This window comes from Hypanus sabinus, chromosome 4 (genome assembly GCF_030144855.1).
Source record: "Hypanus sabinus isolate sHypSab1 chromosome 4, sHypSab1.hap1, whole genome shotgun sequence".
Taxonomy (NCBI): Eukaryota; Metazoa; Chordata; class Chondrichthyes; order Myliobatiformes; family Dasyatidae; genus Hypanus; species Hypanus sabinus.
In genome coordinates this window covers 15,186,322-15,204,452 of record NC_082709.1, presented here as the reverse complement: position 1 = coordinate 15,204,452, position 18,131 = coordinate 15,186,322, and the positions used below count along the sequence as shown (strand labels likewise).

Here is an 18,131-nt window from a genome sequence, read left to right as displayed (position 1 = left end):
TGACACAAAAGGCGGGATTTCCCTATGGCCACCTCTTCCGATTCCCATTCCAGCATGTTGTTCCATGCTCATTTCTACTGTCACAATGAGCGGACTCTCAGACAGAGGAGCAGCACCTCCTATCTGATGCAATGAACATCGATTTCTTGAACTTGCAAGTACTTTTTCCCACTTCTCTCTTTTTTCCCATCTCTTACTCCCCTCTTACTCCTCCTTTTCTCCCCACCTGCCCATCAACTTCCTCTGGTGCCCTTCCTCCTTCCTTTTCTCCCATAGTCTATTGTTCTCTCTAATCGGATTATTTTTTTCTTCAGCTCTTCTTCCAGCTATCACCTCTTGGCTTTTTATTTCATAACCCCTCCCTATACCCACCCAGCTTCCCTCTCACCTGGTTTCACCTGTCTCCTGCTAGCTTGTACTCCCTCCCCTCCCATCCCCTCATCTTACCTTATTCTGTGTTCATCCCCCTTCCTTTCCAGTCCTGATGAAAGGTCTTCGCCTGAAACATGGACTGTTTATTCCTCTCCATAGATGCTGCCTGACCTGATGAGTTCCTTCAGCATTTTGTGTGTGTTGTATGGGGGTGACTTATATCCTCCTGATCTTAGTAAGAAACTCTCATAATCGTATTGAAGCTTTACCTTCTGCAAGAAAGATATAAATAAAGTTGAAAGAGTACAGAGAAAATTTATAAGGATGTTGCCTGGTCCGGAGGACCCGAGTTACAAGGAAAGATTGAACAGGTTAGGACTTTATTCCTTGGAACATAGAAGATTGAGAGGAGATTTGATAAAGGTATACAAAATTATGAGAGGTATTGATTGGGTAAATGCAAGCAAGCTTTTTCCACTGAGGCTGGGTGGGACAACAACTAGAGGTCACGGGTTAAGGGTGAAAGGTGAAAAATTTAAGGGGAACATGAGGGGAATCTTCTTCACTCAGAGGGTCGTGAGAGTGTGCAATGAGCCATTACAAGCTGGAGTGTGCAAGCTCGATTGCAATGCTTAAGAGAAGTTGGATAGGTACTTGGAGGGCCATGTTCCCAGTGCAGGTCATTGGGAGTAGGCAGTTTAAATGGTTGGGCATGGACTAGATGGGCCAAAGGGCCTGCTTCTGTGCTGTAGTTCTCTATGACTCTATAATTTTATTCTTTTATGATAGGTTTGGCTAACTGAATGGTCATGCAGGCTCTAAAGCCACTTAGGATGTTTGTGAAAGCCTTTATGTCTGTTTAGAAGCAAATATATTTTTGTAAATTAGGGCACAACAAGGTTTTCTGAAGTCTTCCTAGCTATGCTGTTGGAGTAAATTATTGACCTCTATTTAGCCTTCCGACTAGTGAATATTTTTGCCTATATGAGAGACCATAAATGCCTGAGGGACTTTCCCTGATTAGTTAATGTCTGACGGACAGAAATAGATCAATAATGAAGATTATTTTTCACCTGAAATGCTCCTTTTGTTGTAAAAGAAATAATTTATAACATTGGTTTTCTAATTTCATTTTTCAATGTCCTTCAGATACTCCATCCCAACGTGTGCAGTTCATTCTTGGAGTAGAGGATGATGATGAAGAACATGTTCCGCACGATCTCTTCACTGAACTTGATGAAATTTGCATGCATAATGGTGAAGATACAGAATGGAAGGAGACTGCTAGGTGATTTGTGTTTCTAAACACTGATTCAACAAATGAAAGCTTGTAGTATTTATGTGCTGTTCTGGGTTGAGCTGATTAAAGCATAGATAAGCTGACCCATACAGAAGGGAAAAATCTCTTAAATCCAGATTTAAATGTATGATTTAAGTGGGAGTTGGTGGAAAATGCATGAGCATTATTTCTCGGAGTAAAAATTGCTGTGTTTGAATTTGTCTTATGTGGAGTGAACATTGTACACCAGTTTCCAGATTGTTTTAAAAGAGTCAAGTAACAAAGACTTAGTCTAATGGCAAGGAGATCCAAGAAGATTGAAAAAAAGGATCGACTACACAAGGTTAGCATCGGCCCCCGACACAGATTCACACATACAGATCTTTAGACACACTCAAACTACGTGCAGAAAACACCCACACACACTCATGGATATAAACACAGCAGCTTTCTTTTTACATCCTCTTTCTTTGCACTTTCCACTTCCTTTGCACTGCCAACCTAGACCTTGCCTCCCCTATCTCTCTCTACCCTCTCTCCCCCCTTCTCTCCCCCCTTCTCTCCCCCCTTCTCTCCCCCCTTCTCTCCCCCCTTCTCTCCCCCCCTTCTCTCCCCCCTTCTCTCCCCCTTCTCTCCCCCCTTCTCTCCCCCCCTTCTCTCCCCCCTTCTCTCCCCGCTTCTCTCCCCCCTTCTCTCCCCCCTTCTCTCCCCCTTCTCTCCCCCCTTCTCTCCCCCCTTCTCTCCCCCCTTCTCTCCCCCCTTCTCTCCCCCCTTCTCTCCCCCCTTCTCTCCCCCCTTCTCTCCCCCCTTCTCTCCCCCCTTCTCTCCCCCCTTCTCTCCCCCCTTCTCTCCCCCCTTCTCTCCCCCCTTCTCTCCCCCCTTCTCTCCCCCCGTCTCTCCCCCCTTCTCTCCCCCCTTCTCTCCCCCCTTCTCTCCCCCTTCTCTCCCCCTTCTCTCCCCCTTCCTCTCCCCCTTCTCTCCCCCTTCTCTCCCCCTTCTCTCCCCCTTCTCTCCCCCTTCTCTCCCCCCTTCTCTCCCCCTTCTCTCCCCCCTTCTCTCCCCCCTTCTCTCCCCCCTTCTCTCCCCCCTTCTCTCCCCCCTTCTCTCCCCCCTTCTCTCCCCCCTTCTCTCCCCCCTTCTCTCCCCCCCTCTCTCCCCCCTCTCTCTCCCCCTCCCTCTCTCTCCCCTCCCTCTCTCTCCCCCTCCCTCTCTCTCCCCCTCCCTCTCTCTCCCCCTCCCTCTCTCTCCCCCTCCCTCTCTCTCCCCCTCCCTCTCTCTCCCCCTCCCTCTCTCTCCCCCTCCCTCTCTCTCCCCCTCCCTCTCTCTCCCCCTCCCTCTCTCTCCCCCTCCCTCTCTCTCCCCCTCCCTCTCTCTTCCCCCTCCCTCTCTCTTCCCCCTCCCTCTCCCTTCCCCCTCCCTCTCCCTTCCCCCTCCCTCTCCCTTCCCCCTCCCTCTCCCTTCCCCCTCCCTCTCCCTTCCCCCTCCCTCTCCCTTCCCCCTCCCTCTCCCTTCCCCCTCCCTCTCCCTTCCCCCTCCCTCTCCCTTCCCCCTCCCTCTCCCTCTCCCTTCCCCCTCCCTCTCCCTTCCCCCTCCCTCTCCCTTCCCCCTCCCTCTCCCTTCCCCCTCCCTCTCCCTTCCCCCTCCCTCTCCCTTCCCCCTCCCTCTCTCTCTCCCCCCCCCTCTCTCTCTCCCCCCCCACCCCCTCCTCTACCTGCTCGCGGGCTTTCTCTGACCTTGCGCCCTCTCCCACTCTGACCCCGTGCTCTCTCCCCCTGCCCCTCGGCCGGCCCCTGTACGGACCTAGTCTCTCTCACACTCTTCCCCCCCCCCCACTGTCCCACTCTTTCACTTCAAATGCAACTCTAGTAGAAATGGCAATAACATCCTGAGATTTTGGATCATATCTTGCACCAAAATGACACCACCTATTGTGCTTTTTTTTTGAGACATACTGCAGGAACCCAAAGAAATGGAAGAACTTTTTTTTCCTGTTTCTTAACCTTCTGGGGCACTCATGGCTGTATCAGAATCTGGTTCATATCACTTTCTAGACTACATATTTAATTTAATATGACAAAGAGGAAAAAATAGTGGGATAGCATTGGCTCATTATCTGTGCAGAAATCTGATGGCGAAGGAAAGAAGTTTCCCAAATGTTGAATGCGTGACTTTAGGCTCCTGTACATCCCCCTTCATGGCAGCAATGAGAAGAGAGCATCTCCTGGATGATGGGCGTACTTAATGATGGATGCCACCTTATTGAGGCATTGCCTTTTGAAGCTGTCCTGGATGCTGGGGAGGCTAGTGCTGATGGTAGAGCTGACTGAGTTCAAAACTTTCTTCAGCTCATTTTGATCCTGTACAGTGGCCCCTCCATAGCAGATGGCGATGCAACCCATTAGAATGTTCTCCACAGTATGCCTGTAGAAATTTGTGAGTGTCTTTGGTGACATACTCAAACTCTTAATCAAATATTATCGCTGCTACACCTTCTTTGTAATTGCATTAATATTTTGTGCCCAAGTTAGATCTTCAGAGATGTTGACACCTAGGATCTTGAAACTTTTCACCCTTTCCACTTCTGATCCCTTGTTGAGGACTAATGTGTCTTGACTTCCCATTCCTGAAGTTCACAATTAATTCCTTGGTCTTATTAATGTTGAGTGCAAGGTTGCTGTGACACCACTCAACCAGCTGATCTATCTCACTCCTGTACACCTCCTTGCCATCATCTGAAATTCTGCCAACAATAGTCGTGTCATCGGCACACTTATAGATGGTGTTTGAGCTTTGCCTAGCCACACAGTTGTGGGTGTAGAGAGAGTTGAGCAGGGCAAGCAGGTATTCTTGAGATGCACTTGCGTTGAGTGTCAGCGAGGAGGAGATGTTATTTCCGATCCACACAGACTGTGGTCTCCCATGAGAAAGTTAAGGATCCAGTTGCAGAGAGAAGGTACAGAGACCCAGGTTTTGGGCGTGTGATTAGAAATGAGGATATGGGGGGACGTCACATGATGACGTAGGATCGAGACGTGGAAATCCAGCTCTCCCGTAAAAACCAATAAAACAAAGGTTAAGTGAAGAAGAGTTAATAAATACCTTCTAGAAACTACTTATAAACAATTCAGGACTATCTTTAGATATACCTCCTAAACAGAAACAGAAGAGAATTATTACTTTGAAGACAGCGCAAGTTGGCGGGGAAAGAGGTCTGGCCATTTTGGCGGAGCCTCGTACTCAAGTTGGATCTCTTCCCGGTTAAGTACATGTCACCTCTGATGGAGCAGGGCAGGGGGCTGTGACAATATCAACGGTCTCTAAGAAGAAACAGCGGGAGCTGCGCATGCACGAAGAAACGAGTATGCACAAACAGGTGCAAACAAAACTACAAGTTCCAACTGCGAATGGAAGTGAAAATAAAAGTGAATCAGAAGTAAAATCAGACTCTCTGGAAAACACAGATGAAGAAATAGATGAAGAAGAAGAAGAACAGGAGGAAATTAAAGGTGGAAAACTTTCTGGACACATAAGAGAAGTCCTGATACAAATAGTGTATGAATTAAAAGTAATAAAAAAAGTTATTAGAAATATGAAGATTATGCTTGATAAGGTGGTGGAAAAACAAAAGAAAATGGACAAGGAAGTTAAAAAATTGGATGAAAAGATGGGAGACAACACTGAAAGAGTGGATAAGATGGAAGATAATATCCTTGCCTGGACATCAGAAAGAAAACGGTTGTTGGATAAAGTAGATGTGCTCGAAAATTTCAGCAGACGAAACAATATTAAGATTGTTGGTCTTAAAGAAGGTATAGAGGGAGAAGATTCAATAAAATTCTTTCAAAAATGGATTCCGGAAATCTTGGAAATTGAAGAGGGAATTGAATGAATCAGTTAATGGAAGAGTTAATTGAAATCGAAATGGCTCATAGAGCTTTAAGACCAAAGCCCCAACAAGATCAAAATCCACGATCAATCTTGATAAAATGTTTAAGATATCAAGATAAAGAAAAGATCTTGAAGGCAGCTGCTCAAGGTGCCAGAAAGAGAAATGGGCCATTGATGATAGAAGGGAAAAGAGTTCTTTTTTATCCTGATATAAGTTACGATCTTTTGAAGAGGCGGAAAGAATTTAATTCAGTGAAAAAAATCTTATGGGAAAAGGGTTATAAATTTATATTGAGCTACCAAGCAACACTGATAATTTTTTTGGATGACGAAGAAAGAAGATTTTTTACTGATTATCAGAAAGTGGAGGAGTTTGTACAAGAACTTCCTAATATTCGCGAGATGCGGTAAAGAATTATGGAAATGAAATGGATTAAAGATGAAGACTGAGATAGGGATTGGATTTGATGGACATTTATGAGTAGAAGAATATACAAATAAACTTTAAGTATATGATAGAAGGGGAACAAGATAAAAAAATTGAGGAATATTAATTGGGAGTAGAGATATTAATTTTTTTTCTTGTTCACTTATATACATATATATATATTTTTGTTATGGGGGAGCTGGAGAAACTTCTGATCGATTGCTGTGGGATTTACGTGTGTAATCATGGCGATTGCCATGACCTGTAAAATGGAGGGGGTTAATGTAATTCATTCACAACATTAGTAGAGGGGTATTTTGTTATTTTTTTCTTTACTATCTGTCTATCTTCTATTGTTCTTTTTTTGCCTGGATGATTGAGGGGGAGACACATAGCAACATGGAGAATTTTAAAGAGATTCCCCAAAGTATTATGAATGACTAATTTACTCAATTTTTAAAATTTTAATGTTAATGGGCTTAATGAACCTGTGAAAAGAAAGAGTTTTAACATATATTAAGAAAATAAAAAGAGATATAGCTTTTTTGCAGTAAACACATTTAACAAAGATAGAACATTAGAAATTAAAGAGAGATTGAGTTGAAAGTGTTATTGCAGCATCATTTAATTCAAAGTCGAGGGGAGTTGCAATTTTGGTTAATAAAACCTTACCAATTAAAATACAAAATGTACTAATTGATTCTGTGGGGAGATATGTGATTATACATTGTCAAATCTTTTTGGAATTATGGACTCTTGTGAATATTTATGCACCAAATGAAAATGATGCAAAATTCATACAAGAAGTTTTTTTGAATTTGGCCGACGCACATGATAAAATATTAATAGGTGGAGATTTTAACTTTTGTCTAGACCCAGTTCTAGATAGGTCAACTAAGGCTATTACAAAATCAAAAGTAATAAAGCTAACTTTATCATTGATGAAAGACTTGAATTTGATTGATATAGGGAGAAGAATTAATCCAAGAGAAAGAGATTATTCATTTTATTCAAATAGACATAAAACTTATTCAAGGATTGATTTTTTCCTATTATCAATGAATATTCAGGGTAGAGTGAAAAGTGTAGAATATAAAATGAGAATACTGTCAGATCATTCCCCCTTGATAATGACAATGATAATGATGGAGAAGGAGGAATTGATTTACAGATGGAGATTTAATTCAATTTTATTAAAACGTCAAGATTTTTGTGATTTTATGAAAAAACAGATCAATTTTTTTTGGATACAAACTCATATTCAGTTGATGATAAATTTATATTATGGGAAGCGATGAAAGCATATTTGAGGGGTCAGATAATAAGTTATACTAAAATTAAGAAGGAATATATGGTAGAAATAGATCAATTAGAAAAAGAGATTACAAAATTAGAAAAAGAATCCCAAAGATATATGACAGAAGAAAAACGAAGACAAATTGTTAATAAGAAGCTACATTATAATGCACTCCAGACATATTGAACAGAAAAAGTAATTATAAGAACTAAACAGAGATATTATGAATTAGGTGAAAGATCACACAAGATTCTTGCTTGGCAGTTGAAAACAGAGCAGGCTTCCAAAACAATAAATGCAATTAGAACAAGTGCAAATAAAATTACTTATAAATCTTTAGAAATTAATGAAACTTTAAAAAAATTTTACTCCGAATTATATCAATCAGAATCACAAAATGAGGTTGCTGAGATAGAAAATTTTTTATAACAAAGAACTCTTCCAAAATTGAATTGGGAAGAACAGAAAGGATTAGATATGCCCTTTACATTAAAAGAGGTTGAAGAAGTTTTAGGATCACCTCAGAGTAATAAATCTCCAGGAGAAGATGGTTTTCCGCCTGAATTTTATAAAAAATTTTAAATATTTATTAATCCCTCCCATTATGGAATTAATATATCAAGCGGAAAGGACATATAAACTTCCACAATCTTTTTCGACAGTGATCCTAATAGTATTGCCAAAAAAAGATGGAGCTCCTATAAAACCAACATCATATAGGCCTATTTCTTTGTTGAATACGGATTATAAAATAATAGCAAAAATTTTATCTAATAGATTATCTAAATATTTACCAAAATTAATACATATGGATCAAACAGGCTTTATTAAAAATAGACAATTGGTAGACAATGTAACTCGGTTACTTAGCACAATTCATTTGGCACAAAAGGAGGAGGAAATGAGATGCAGAAAAAGCATTTGATAGATTGGAATGGGACTTTTTATTTAAGGTATTGGAAAAATATGGGTTAGGAAAATCTTTTATAAAATGGATTAAAACCTTAAATACTAGACCCAAAGCTGAAGTAGTGACAAATGGTCAAATTTCAAAATCATTACAGTTAACAAGGTCAACCAGACAAGGCTGTCCATTATCACCTGCCCTATTTGTATTGGTGATAGAACCATTAACTGAATTAATTGGAACGGATCCAGACATTGTGGGCTTCAGAGTTAACCAGGAGGAATATAAGATTAACTTATTTGCTGATGATGTTCTGATTTACTTAACAAACCCATTACATTCGTTGCATAAATGATCTTTCAGATCGGAAGAACATGGGAAAATATCAGGGTATAAAGTAAACTGGGATAAAAGTGATATTTTACCCCTTACTAAAGGAGATTATAGTCAATGTCAATTAGTAACTCAATTTAGATGGCTGACAAATGGTATAAAATATTTAGGTATAAGAGTCGATAATGATATAAAGAATTTATATAAATTAAATTATTTGCTATTATTGAAAAAAATACAAGAAGATCTTGATAAATGGATGATGTTACCAATAACATTAGTAGGTAGAGTTAATGCTGTAAAAATGAATATATTTCCCAGATTACAATATTTATTCCAAACGTTACCAATACAACTGCCCCAGAAGTTTTTTCAAGAGTTGAATAAATGTGTGAGGAGGTTTCTTTGGAAAGGTAAGATGTCAAGAATAACATTGGAAAAATTGACATGTAAATTTGACCTAGGAGGGTTACAACTCCCAAATTTTAAGAATTATTATAAAGCAAATCAACTTAGATTTATTGCATCTTTTTTTGATGAAGAAAAACCGGCATGGATTAGAATAGAGTTAGATAAGAGAAAATATACCAGAAGATTTTGTATATAAATGGGAATCCAAATGGATACAGGAAAAGAAAGAATCTCTTGTATTAAAACATTTGATCGATTTATTGAATAAGGTAAACGTGGATGATGAGATAAAGAAATCTGTATTAGCAAAGAGAACCCTAATTCAAAATAGACTTATTCCTTTTACAATGGATAATCAACTTTTATATAACTGGTTTCAAAAAGGGATCAGATATATAGGTGACTGTTTTGAAGGAGGTATATTGATGTCGCTTGATCAATTAAAGAATAAATATAAAATACCAAATACCACTCTTTTCTGTTATTTTCAATTAAAGGCCTATTTAAGAGATAAACTGGGTCAAACAATGTTAATGCCAAAACCTAATGAAATAGAAACTTTAATTCAAAAAGGAAAAATTAACAGATTTATGTCTTGTATGTATAATTTGATTCAAAAACAGACAATTAAACCAGAAATTCAGAAGTCAAGACAAAAATGGGAAACTGATCTGAACATTAAAATTGATGAAAAAAATTGGTCAAGACTATGTCTTGATAGTATGACAAATACAATAAATGTCCGACTCAGATTAGTACAATACAATTTTTTACATCAATTTTATATTACACCACAAAAAATAAATAGATTAAACCCAATGTTTCCGATGTAATCAAGGAATCGATACTCTTTTACACTCTACTTGGTCTTGTTTTAAAATTCAACCTTTTTGGATAAATCTAAAACTTTTACTGGAACAAGTTATTGGAATACAACTTCCACATAGCACAAAATTATTTTTATTAGGTGATATTGAAGGGATAATACCGAAACCTGAATTGAATAAATATCAGAAAAAATTTATAAGGATTGCATTGGCAGTAGCCAAAAAAGCTATTGCAGTTACTTGGAAATCAGATTCATACTTTACTATGGACCGTTGGGATAATGAAATGTGTAGCTGCATTCCACTTGGAAAAAATTACTTAAAAGAAATGAATATGATATATTTTTGAAAATTTGGCACCCCAATCTACAAAAGATAGGATTAAATATATTGGTCCTTTGAAGATAAAATTATTAATTATTTGGGGAAAAAAATAAAGATATATACTAAAGTTATTCTGAACTCCATGGTGCATGTGGGGATCCTCCGATATCCAGGTAATTGTTCTTTCTTTCTTTCTTTTTTTCTCTTTTTTTTTAGATGGGGATGTTAAGGGGGGAAGGGTTAAGGGGAGGGGGGATGGCTAATATTAATTTTCATTACTTTATTATTCTATTCATTGTATGTAATTCTCTTAAAAAATTTAATAAAAAAAAAGAAATGAGGATATGATTGTGTTGAATGTGAGTTGTAGTCAATAAACAGAATAATGGCCTTTTTTGATACTGGTTAAAGAGAAACCAACCATGGTTTTATTCCAAAAGCCAATTAGGCATTGTTTGAAGTCTTGAATGGGCTCATCTTTGACGCTTGCCCACTGAATTATCATACTGCTAATTATTATCCGAAGTTGAGCATGTGTACAGGATAGGACAGTTAGAAATGGATAAAGATTTACTAAACCGATTCATGTGATAGCTGAGTGACATATGAGGGGAGATTAGGTTTATTAGGCCTTTGCTGCCTGGAATATAGAGGAATGGGAGAGCATCTCACACAAACCAATAAAGTTCTAGCATCCATGACAGACTAGGTACATGGAAAATATTTCTGATGACAAGAGAGTATGATCTACGTAACAGCCTCGGGAGTTATGCCACATAGGATAAAGATAAGTAGGCATTGAATACTGGAGGTGTGCTTTATTATGAAAAGAAAATGTTTATGCTTGTTAATTTTCCAATGTAGAGAATCATTATGGGCTAATGAGTACTGCATGTTCTCAGATTGTCATCATGGTACAGGAACTTTATTTAATATATGACATGGAAAATATTTTAAATGTGCTGAATTGCTTAACTATTCATCCGTGAAATTAGATGGCTGAAATTTGAAGAGGATGTTGAAGATGGAGGGGATCGATGGAGTAAACCGTATGTCGCTACACTATCGTTGCATAGTCTGTTTGAGTTGAGGAGCTGTATCATCAATGGAACAGTCCTGTTGGACATGAGAGCCAGCACCATTGAGGAAATTGGAGGTATGCTAACAGATGGATAATAAGGCAATGATTGTTCAAAAATAACTGAAACACAATACCCAATTAATGACTTGTAGATTATAATTTAAAAGCATTTTGATTTATTTGCAGAATTGAGGGATGTGGTTATGAAATGTATATGACATACAGTACTGTGCAAAAATCTTAGGCATATATATAGCTAGGGTACCTTAGAGTTTTGCTCAGCACTGTATATTAGTTAAAATAGGAAAGTTGTTGGGAAACAGAAATAAGATAACTTAGCTTTGTATTAGCTCAGTAGTATTAAGTGTTAATTGGTAACTGGAAAGGTATAATATAGTGTAAAAGTCTTAGCCTTCCCTCTCTCCCCCTCTCCCCCTCTCTCATAGATGCTGCCTGGCCTGCTGTGTTCCACCAGCATTTTGTGTGTGTTGTTTGAATTTCCAGCATCTGCAGATTTCCTCGTGTGAGCAATTATTGACTCTTTTTTCAAGATCACATTTGGATGCTGAGTGGTGGGTGACTTGGCTTGACCCTTGTGATATAATGGCCAAATAGTCCTCCAGCATTCACCATCGAGAGGAACGCTGTCTATGTGAAGTGCCTCTGGTAGACATTTATGGATAAAGAGTCACAAGTACAACAAACTATGTTTGTGGTTATCTATAGTGAACTCAGTTATTTTTATTTTTGTGGGAAGTGCTTTTCAGTGGACCTTCTCATTTTTTTCCTCCTCTACTTTCCATCCTGCTTTTCGTTGTTTTCTTTGTCAGTCATTTGCAGCATATCTGATGATAAAGTGCGTTCTATCATGGTGTCGTGTACTTGGGTTGTGCACGAGGTGTGGACAGCACTCATTGCAATCTGCTTCGCTGCAGAGCATGAAATGCAATAGGTAGAACAGCCTGCCTTGGGACTTGTGTCAGGATGGTGAACATTGACGTGAATGGAAGCTTACTTGCCTGTGATTGAGCTGGACGGTAATGAAAAAGGAATATTTTTTGTGTTCTGCCAATGACACCCAAGAAACAATGCGTAGTATGTCCTGGTGTTGAACTCACTGGACCACATGGTAACCTATTAATCTTAACTAAAACATTCTCTGACTAAACCAGCTGAGTTTTATGAGAGGATTGAAATAGTCATAGAGTAGTACAGCACAGATACAGGTCCTTCAGCCCAAAAGTCTATGCTGTTCACTTAACTCACATAAACGATGCAGGGACCAGGGTCCTGGCAAATTGCATAACTTGGGTGTGGATGGAGCTTTAAATGAAATAGTAAGGGCATCAGTTCAACAGCAATGACCCTCAATGTAGCAGCTCCTCCTCCTGTTAAGGCATATGGCGTCGACTTACCCAGCACCGACAGGTTCATCTACCTGGGCAACGTCATTTGGCAGAATAGTGGGATCAAGGATGACATCCAGTGTATAGACTCAGCAAAGCTAGAAAAGTCTTCAGATCAATGAGCATCATATGTGGATCAACCATGTGCAGCATCTACACCAAGGTGAAGTTATACCAGAGCTGTGATCTGTCCATACTTTTGTATGGGTTGGAATGCTGGCACATGACAGACAGTGACGTGGCCACAATCATCATGAGGAAACGTTGGAGATGGATTGGGCAAGCAATGAGAAGAGAGGACAACTTCATCATCAAGATAGCGCTTTATTTGGACCTGTGAAGGGCAGAAGAATGAGGGAGACCAAAGAAAACTTGGTTCTGTACTGTAGAGGGAGAAATGAGGACCTTGAGCCGCATCTGGGGCACAATAGAGAAGATGACCAAGAACAGACAGAGATGGAGGACCCTCTTTGCTGACCTGACATCCAGCGGCATAACAGGATGAAGGAAAGGATAGCTCAACAGCTTGGATAAATATTCATAAAGTAAAAGGGAAAGAGAGCAGGAGATGTTATTGACGTTTCCTGAATAGAAAAATAAGACAAAGTGGAGACAAACTTGAGAAGGAGGCGGTAAATACAAAACTGAACGTGTATGGTTTTCAAAACAAGGTAGTTAAGGTTAAGGTGTGTCTAGAAATTGGCAAATATGCCTTTGTGGGCATCACGGAGATGTAGCTGAAAGAAAATCACAGGTTGGACCTAAATATTCAAGAATACACATCCTGTCAAAAAGACAGGCATGTGGGCAGAGGGGTGTGGGTGGATCTTTGTTTAAAAAAAATGAAATCCAATCTTAGCAAGTAGTGACATAGGATTGGAAGATATAGAATCGCTGTGGGTAGAATGAAGAAACTGCAAAGTTAAAAAGACGCTGATCTGAGTTGTAGACGGCCTTCTGAGTAAGAGCTGGGATGTAGAGTACAATTTAGAATAAGAGATGGAATGTTATCCTGGTGATGCAGGACTTCAATATGCAGGTCGACTGGGAAAAGTAGGATGACATTCCAGGAGAAAATATTCCAGGAGAAGAAATTTGTTCAAATCCTACAAGATGATTTTTCAGAGTAACTTGTGGTCAAGTCCATGAAGGAAATGGCAATTCTGGATTTGGTGTTGTGGGTTGGTGCTGATTTTCATGTTACATGTTAATGATCTGGATGATGGAATTGATGGCTTTGAGGCCACTTTTGCAGATGATACATAGGTAGATGGAGAAGCATGTGGTATTGAGGAAACAAAGAATCTGCAGAAGGAGTTGGCCAAGTTGGGACAAAGGGCAAAGAAGTAGCAGATGAAATACAGAGTTTAATTTTCCTCGGGAAAAGTCCGCTACCATCTACCTAATCTGTGCCACACATGATTTTATAAACTTCTATAAGATCATTCCTCAATTCCTTACACCAGAAAGAATAGCAACCTAGTTTGGCCAACCTCCTACTGTAACTCGGTTCCTTTAGTCCTGGCAACATCCTCGTAAATCTTTTCTGCACTCTTTCTCGTATCAAGGTGACCAGAATTGTACACAGTTCTCCAAGTTCAGCATTAGCAATGATGTTACAGTTGCAACACAATGCCCAAACTGCTATACTCAATTCCCTGACTGATGCCTTCTTTACCATCCTGTCTACCTGTGATGCTGCCACATTCAGTGAACTTTGCACTTCTACTCCCAAGCCCCTGTTCGATTACGCTCCCTCGTGCATTACCATTCATAGTACAAGTCCTACACTATTTGACTTTTCCCCCTTACACTTATCTGTACAGTATTAAAATCTATTTGCCATTCCTTGGCCCAGTTCCGTAATGGATCAAGGTTCCTGATAACCTTATGATAACCTTTTTTCATTATTAACAATACTTCCTAAGTTGGTGTCATCCGCGAATTTACCGATCAAGCCTTGTGCATTCACATCAAAAGCATTTATATAAATAATAAATATAGTGCCCCAGCACCAACCCCTGTGACCGAGCACTAGTCACTTGCCTCCATTCTGAGAAACAACCTTCAACCAGCACCCTCTGATTCCTATACATGAATCAATTTTGAATCCACCTAACTAATTCCCCCCGGATTTCACAGTACCAAACTTTCTAGACCAGCCTACCATTTTTGGATCCTGTCAAAGGTCTTGCTAAACTCCATATAGATCCACTGCCTGCCCTTCATTTATCTTTTTGGTTGCCTTTTTTGAAAAAAACTACAAAGGATTCATCACGCATCACTTCCGTCATGCATAGTCACACTAACTCCTGCTAACTGATTTTCCAAATGCTGGTAGATTTTCAATTAACAAAAGGTCTACAATTTGAAAACAGTACCTCAATTTCTCTTTCCTGATGTGGTCTATCTGTTCAATTTTTTCCAGAATTTTTTTGTTTTTATTTTGGGTATTTAGCATTTGCATTTTTTATAAAATTTCCATTGACTTGGGTTCTGGGGAATAAGGCCAATATTTAAATTGCCCTTTTACATTTACATAATATGTCCACTTGCTCTTTAAAATTTTATATTTGTTGATAAGGAATCAATGATCCTATCCGAGAGCAGTTGGTGAGATGTTAGTCTATTGTTCTGTGGATGGGGAGGATCTCATGGCATCATTCTAAGAAGAACAAATAATTTTCACCACTATCTTGCCATTATTTGACTATTCAATCACATTGCTGATGATCAGAATATTTATTATTACTGTAATTATTACTTTGTTGCAGCTCATCCAAGTAAGCTGTGCAGATACAGTACTGTGCAAAAGCCTTAGCTGCGCTAGATTTTTCATATGGTTTCAGATGGTATGGCTGCCACAGAGCCCTGATCTTAACAATGTCAAGGCTGTCTGAGATTACCTGGAGAGATGGAAGCAAGTGAGACAGCCAAGGTGTGCAGAAGAACTGGCAAATTCCCCAAGATGCTTAGAACAACCTACCAGCCGATTTTCTTGTAAAACTGCCTAACAGTGTACATAAGAAAATTGATGCACTTTTAAAGACAAAGGATGGTCACACCAAACATTGTTTTAATTTTATTTTTTCAATTTTAATTTTAATCTTCTGTTAATGCCTCTCCTCCCCTTCTTACCCCATCACTGACATATTTAGTTGTTTGCCTGTTCTCCATCTCCCTCTGGTGCTTCCCCCCCCACCTCCCCATTTCTTTCTTCGCAGGCCTTCCGTCCCATGATCCTTTCCCTTCTCCAGGCCTATCCCTTTAGCCAATCACCTTTCCAGCTCTTAGTTTCACCCCACCCCCTCCGGTCTTCTCCTATCATTTCGCATTTCCCCCTCCCCCCACTACTTTCAAGTCTCTTACTATCTTTCCTTTCGGTTAGTCCTGACGAAGGGTCTCGGCCCGAAATGTCAACAGTGCTTTTCCCTATAGATGCTGCCTGGCCTGCTGCGTTCCACCAGCATTCTGTGTGTGTTGTATTGTTTTAATTTGTTTTTTTTTTAACTGTTTACTGCTCTTTATAGTATTTTTTTTGATATTTAAAAACTTCTCAATTCATTATTTTTGGAAGTATTGTGGCTTTACAAGTTTTTTTTACATGTGCCTGGGACTTTTGCACAGTATTGTATTAATAGCCACATTTCTTACATTGTATGACCTGCAATTGTTCAATGATACTTTATAGACTGTAACGTCTTGCAGTCATGTTAAGGATTACACTGATGAAGTTTCTCCCTCATTTTTATACTGTCTATTTTTCATGCATTTGTGTTTTTACCATTGGTTTTATTTATTCTGTTCCGTCGTAGAATTGCATCACACTATTTTCCAGTCTATCCGAGAATTGGTTCTCCTGGGTTCCTCATTGATTTCTATGTTCTTGTCTGGTCCTACCCCATTACAATATCTTGCTTCCCCCTCCCCCCCCCCCCCAAGCCTTCTTTTACTGCCTGTCTGTTCTGTTTCATGTACCTGTCTGTTGTATGTTTCTGAATAACGTGATCCCAGTGGGGACGTTAATGAATCTGAAAGAAAGTCACAATGGAAGTTTCTACTTTCTGCAAACTAAAATATAAGCTTGTCACTCGAAAATCTGCCTCATCTCTTTTTGATCTTGATTGCAATTTACTTTTCACAGATCTAATTCTGGACCAGCAAGTAGCCTCAGGACTGAGTGATGAAATTCGTCGAAAAGTGCATCAGGCACTCCTGAAACAGCATCATCATCAAAGTCAAAAGAAGTTTAGCAATCGAATTCCTATAGTAAGATCTTTTGCTGATATTGGAAAGAAGCACTCTGACCCACATTCACTGGATAAAAATGGTGAGACACTAGCATCTAATGCTTGAAATCCGCAAAGCAATGTAAAATGTATGTTAAATATGTAATGTAAATGTGCTTAATAATTATCAATATAACTATAGAAGAGCAGCAAGCATTATTTATCATTTGTAAATAATAACTGAAGGAGTTTTAGATATTCCATTTAACTTTTGAGTTAAGAATATTCAAAATTTTATTCCCAGTTGTGTCATCCAATTTTGCTTCATTTTATATTTTTTGCACCTTATACAATGTCTTTTGAATCTCTTCAAACATAAGACCAACATTGTATTTAAGTGTAAGAATTGTATTAGTATTGTTAAGAATAATAAAGGTATAATTTCAGGAGTCCTGAAGGCATGATATTCCTCACAACTACCAGCGACCAATTATCCCATCTCGCGGCTCCTCCCACTCCCAGTTCCTGCACTATACTGGGAACACTTAACGCCATAGTTTTTAGTGCGAAATCACTGTTGTCAGCATTGAGGCTCAACTGGCTGACTGTGTATTAGAGTGGTGGAAACCAGTGGAATTGCATCCAATTTCTCTAGTTTAGGACTAGATGTCATGAGAGTTTAGCTGGAGCAAGAATTAGAACCATTAATCTCACCACATCTCCACCTGAAAATTATGCTTTGGAAAGGAATCCATGAGCATCTTCTGTCATGTACATTGGTCTGGATATAAAACTGCACTTCTAAAGTACTTGACCAAGCCTTCTTCCTGTCCTTAAGGCTCTCTTTATGGTTTGGGTGAACATACAGTCTTCATTAGTGCATGACTGATGGCTATCATTGCTGTTCTCACAGTTACAGGTGTATTGTGAAACCACAAGCAAATGAGTGTGTGATTCAAATCCTTTTTAAACTAATGGAAGCAAAAAGTGGTGGAAGCATCGAGCTGGTTAAGCAGCTCCTGTGGAGAGAGTAACCAATTCCAAAGTTCAGAGTAAAATTGATTTCAGTGTACGTGCATGTCACCATATACACCTCTGAGATGTTTTTTCGGGTGGCATACTCAGCAAATCTATGGAACAGTAAGTGTAAACAAGATCAATGAACAACAAACTGTGCAGATGTAAATATAAGTAAATAGCAGTAAATAACGAGAGCATAAAATAACAAGATAAAGAGTCCTTAAAGTGAGATCATTTGTTGTGGGAACACCAGAAATAGGATGAGTGTAGTGTTCCCTTTTTGTTGAAGAGCCTGATGGGTGAGGGATAGTGACTATTCTTGAACCTTGT

At 39.2% G+C, this 18,131-nt stretch overlaps 1 protein-coding gene across 5 annotated transcripts in view; it reads left to right on the top strand.

The window, feature by feature from the left end:
• The window catches only part of LOC132392508 (sodium-driven chloride bicarbonate exchanger-like), a 274,073-nt gene that overhangs the window by 133,834 nt on the left and 122,108 nt on the right, over positions 1 to 18,131 (top strand). For all 5 annotated transcript variants that reach the window (XR_009511566.1, XM_059966455.1, XM_059966453.1 and 2 more), the window contains 3 exons: positions 1,522 to 1,660; positions 11,061 to 11,221; positions 16,697 to 16,882. Coding sequence is in view for 4 of the 5 variants with exons in the window: in XM_059966455.1 (XP_059822438.1) it covers positions 1,522 to 1,660; positions 11,061 to 11,221; positions 16,697 to 16,882 (486 nt within the window). In the remaining variant the exon portion in view is untranslated. The remainder of the gene's footprint in view (positions 1 to 1,521; positions 1,661 to 11,060; positions 11,222 to 16,696; positions 16,883 to 18,131) is intronic.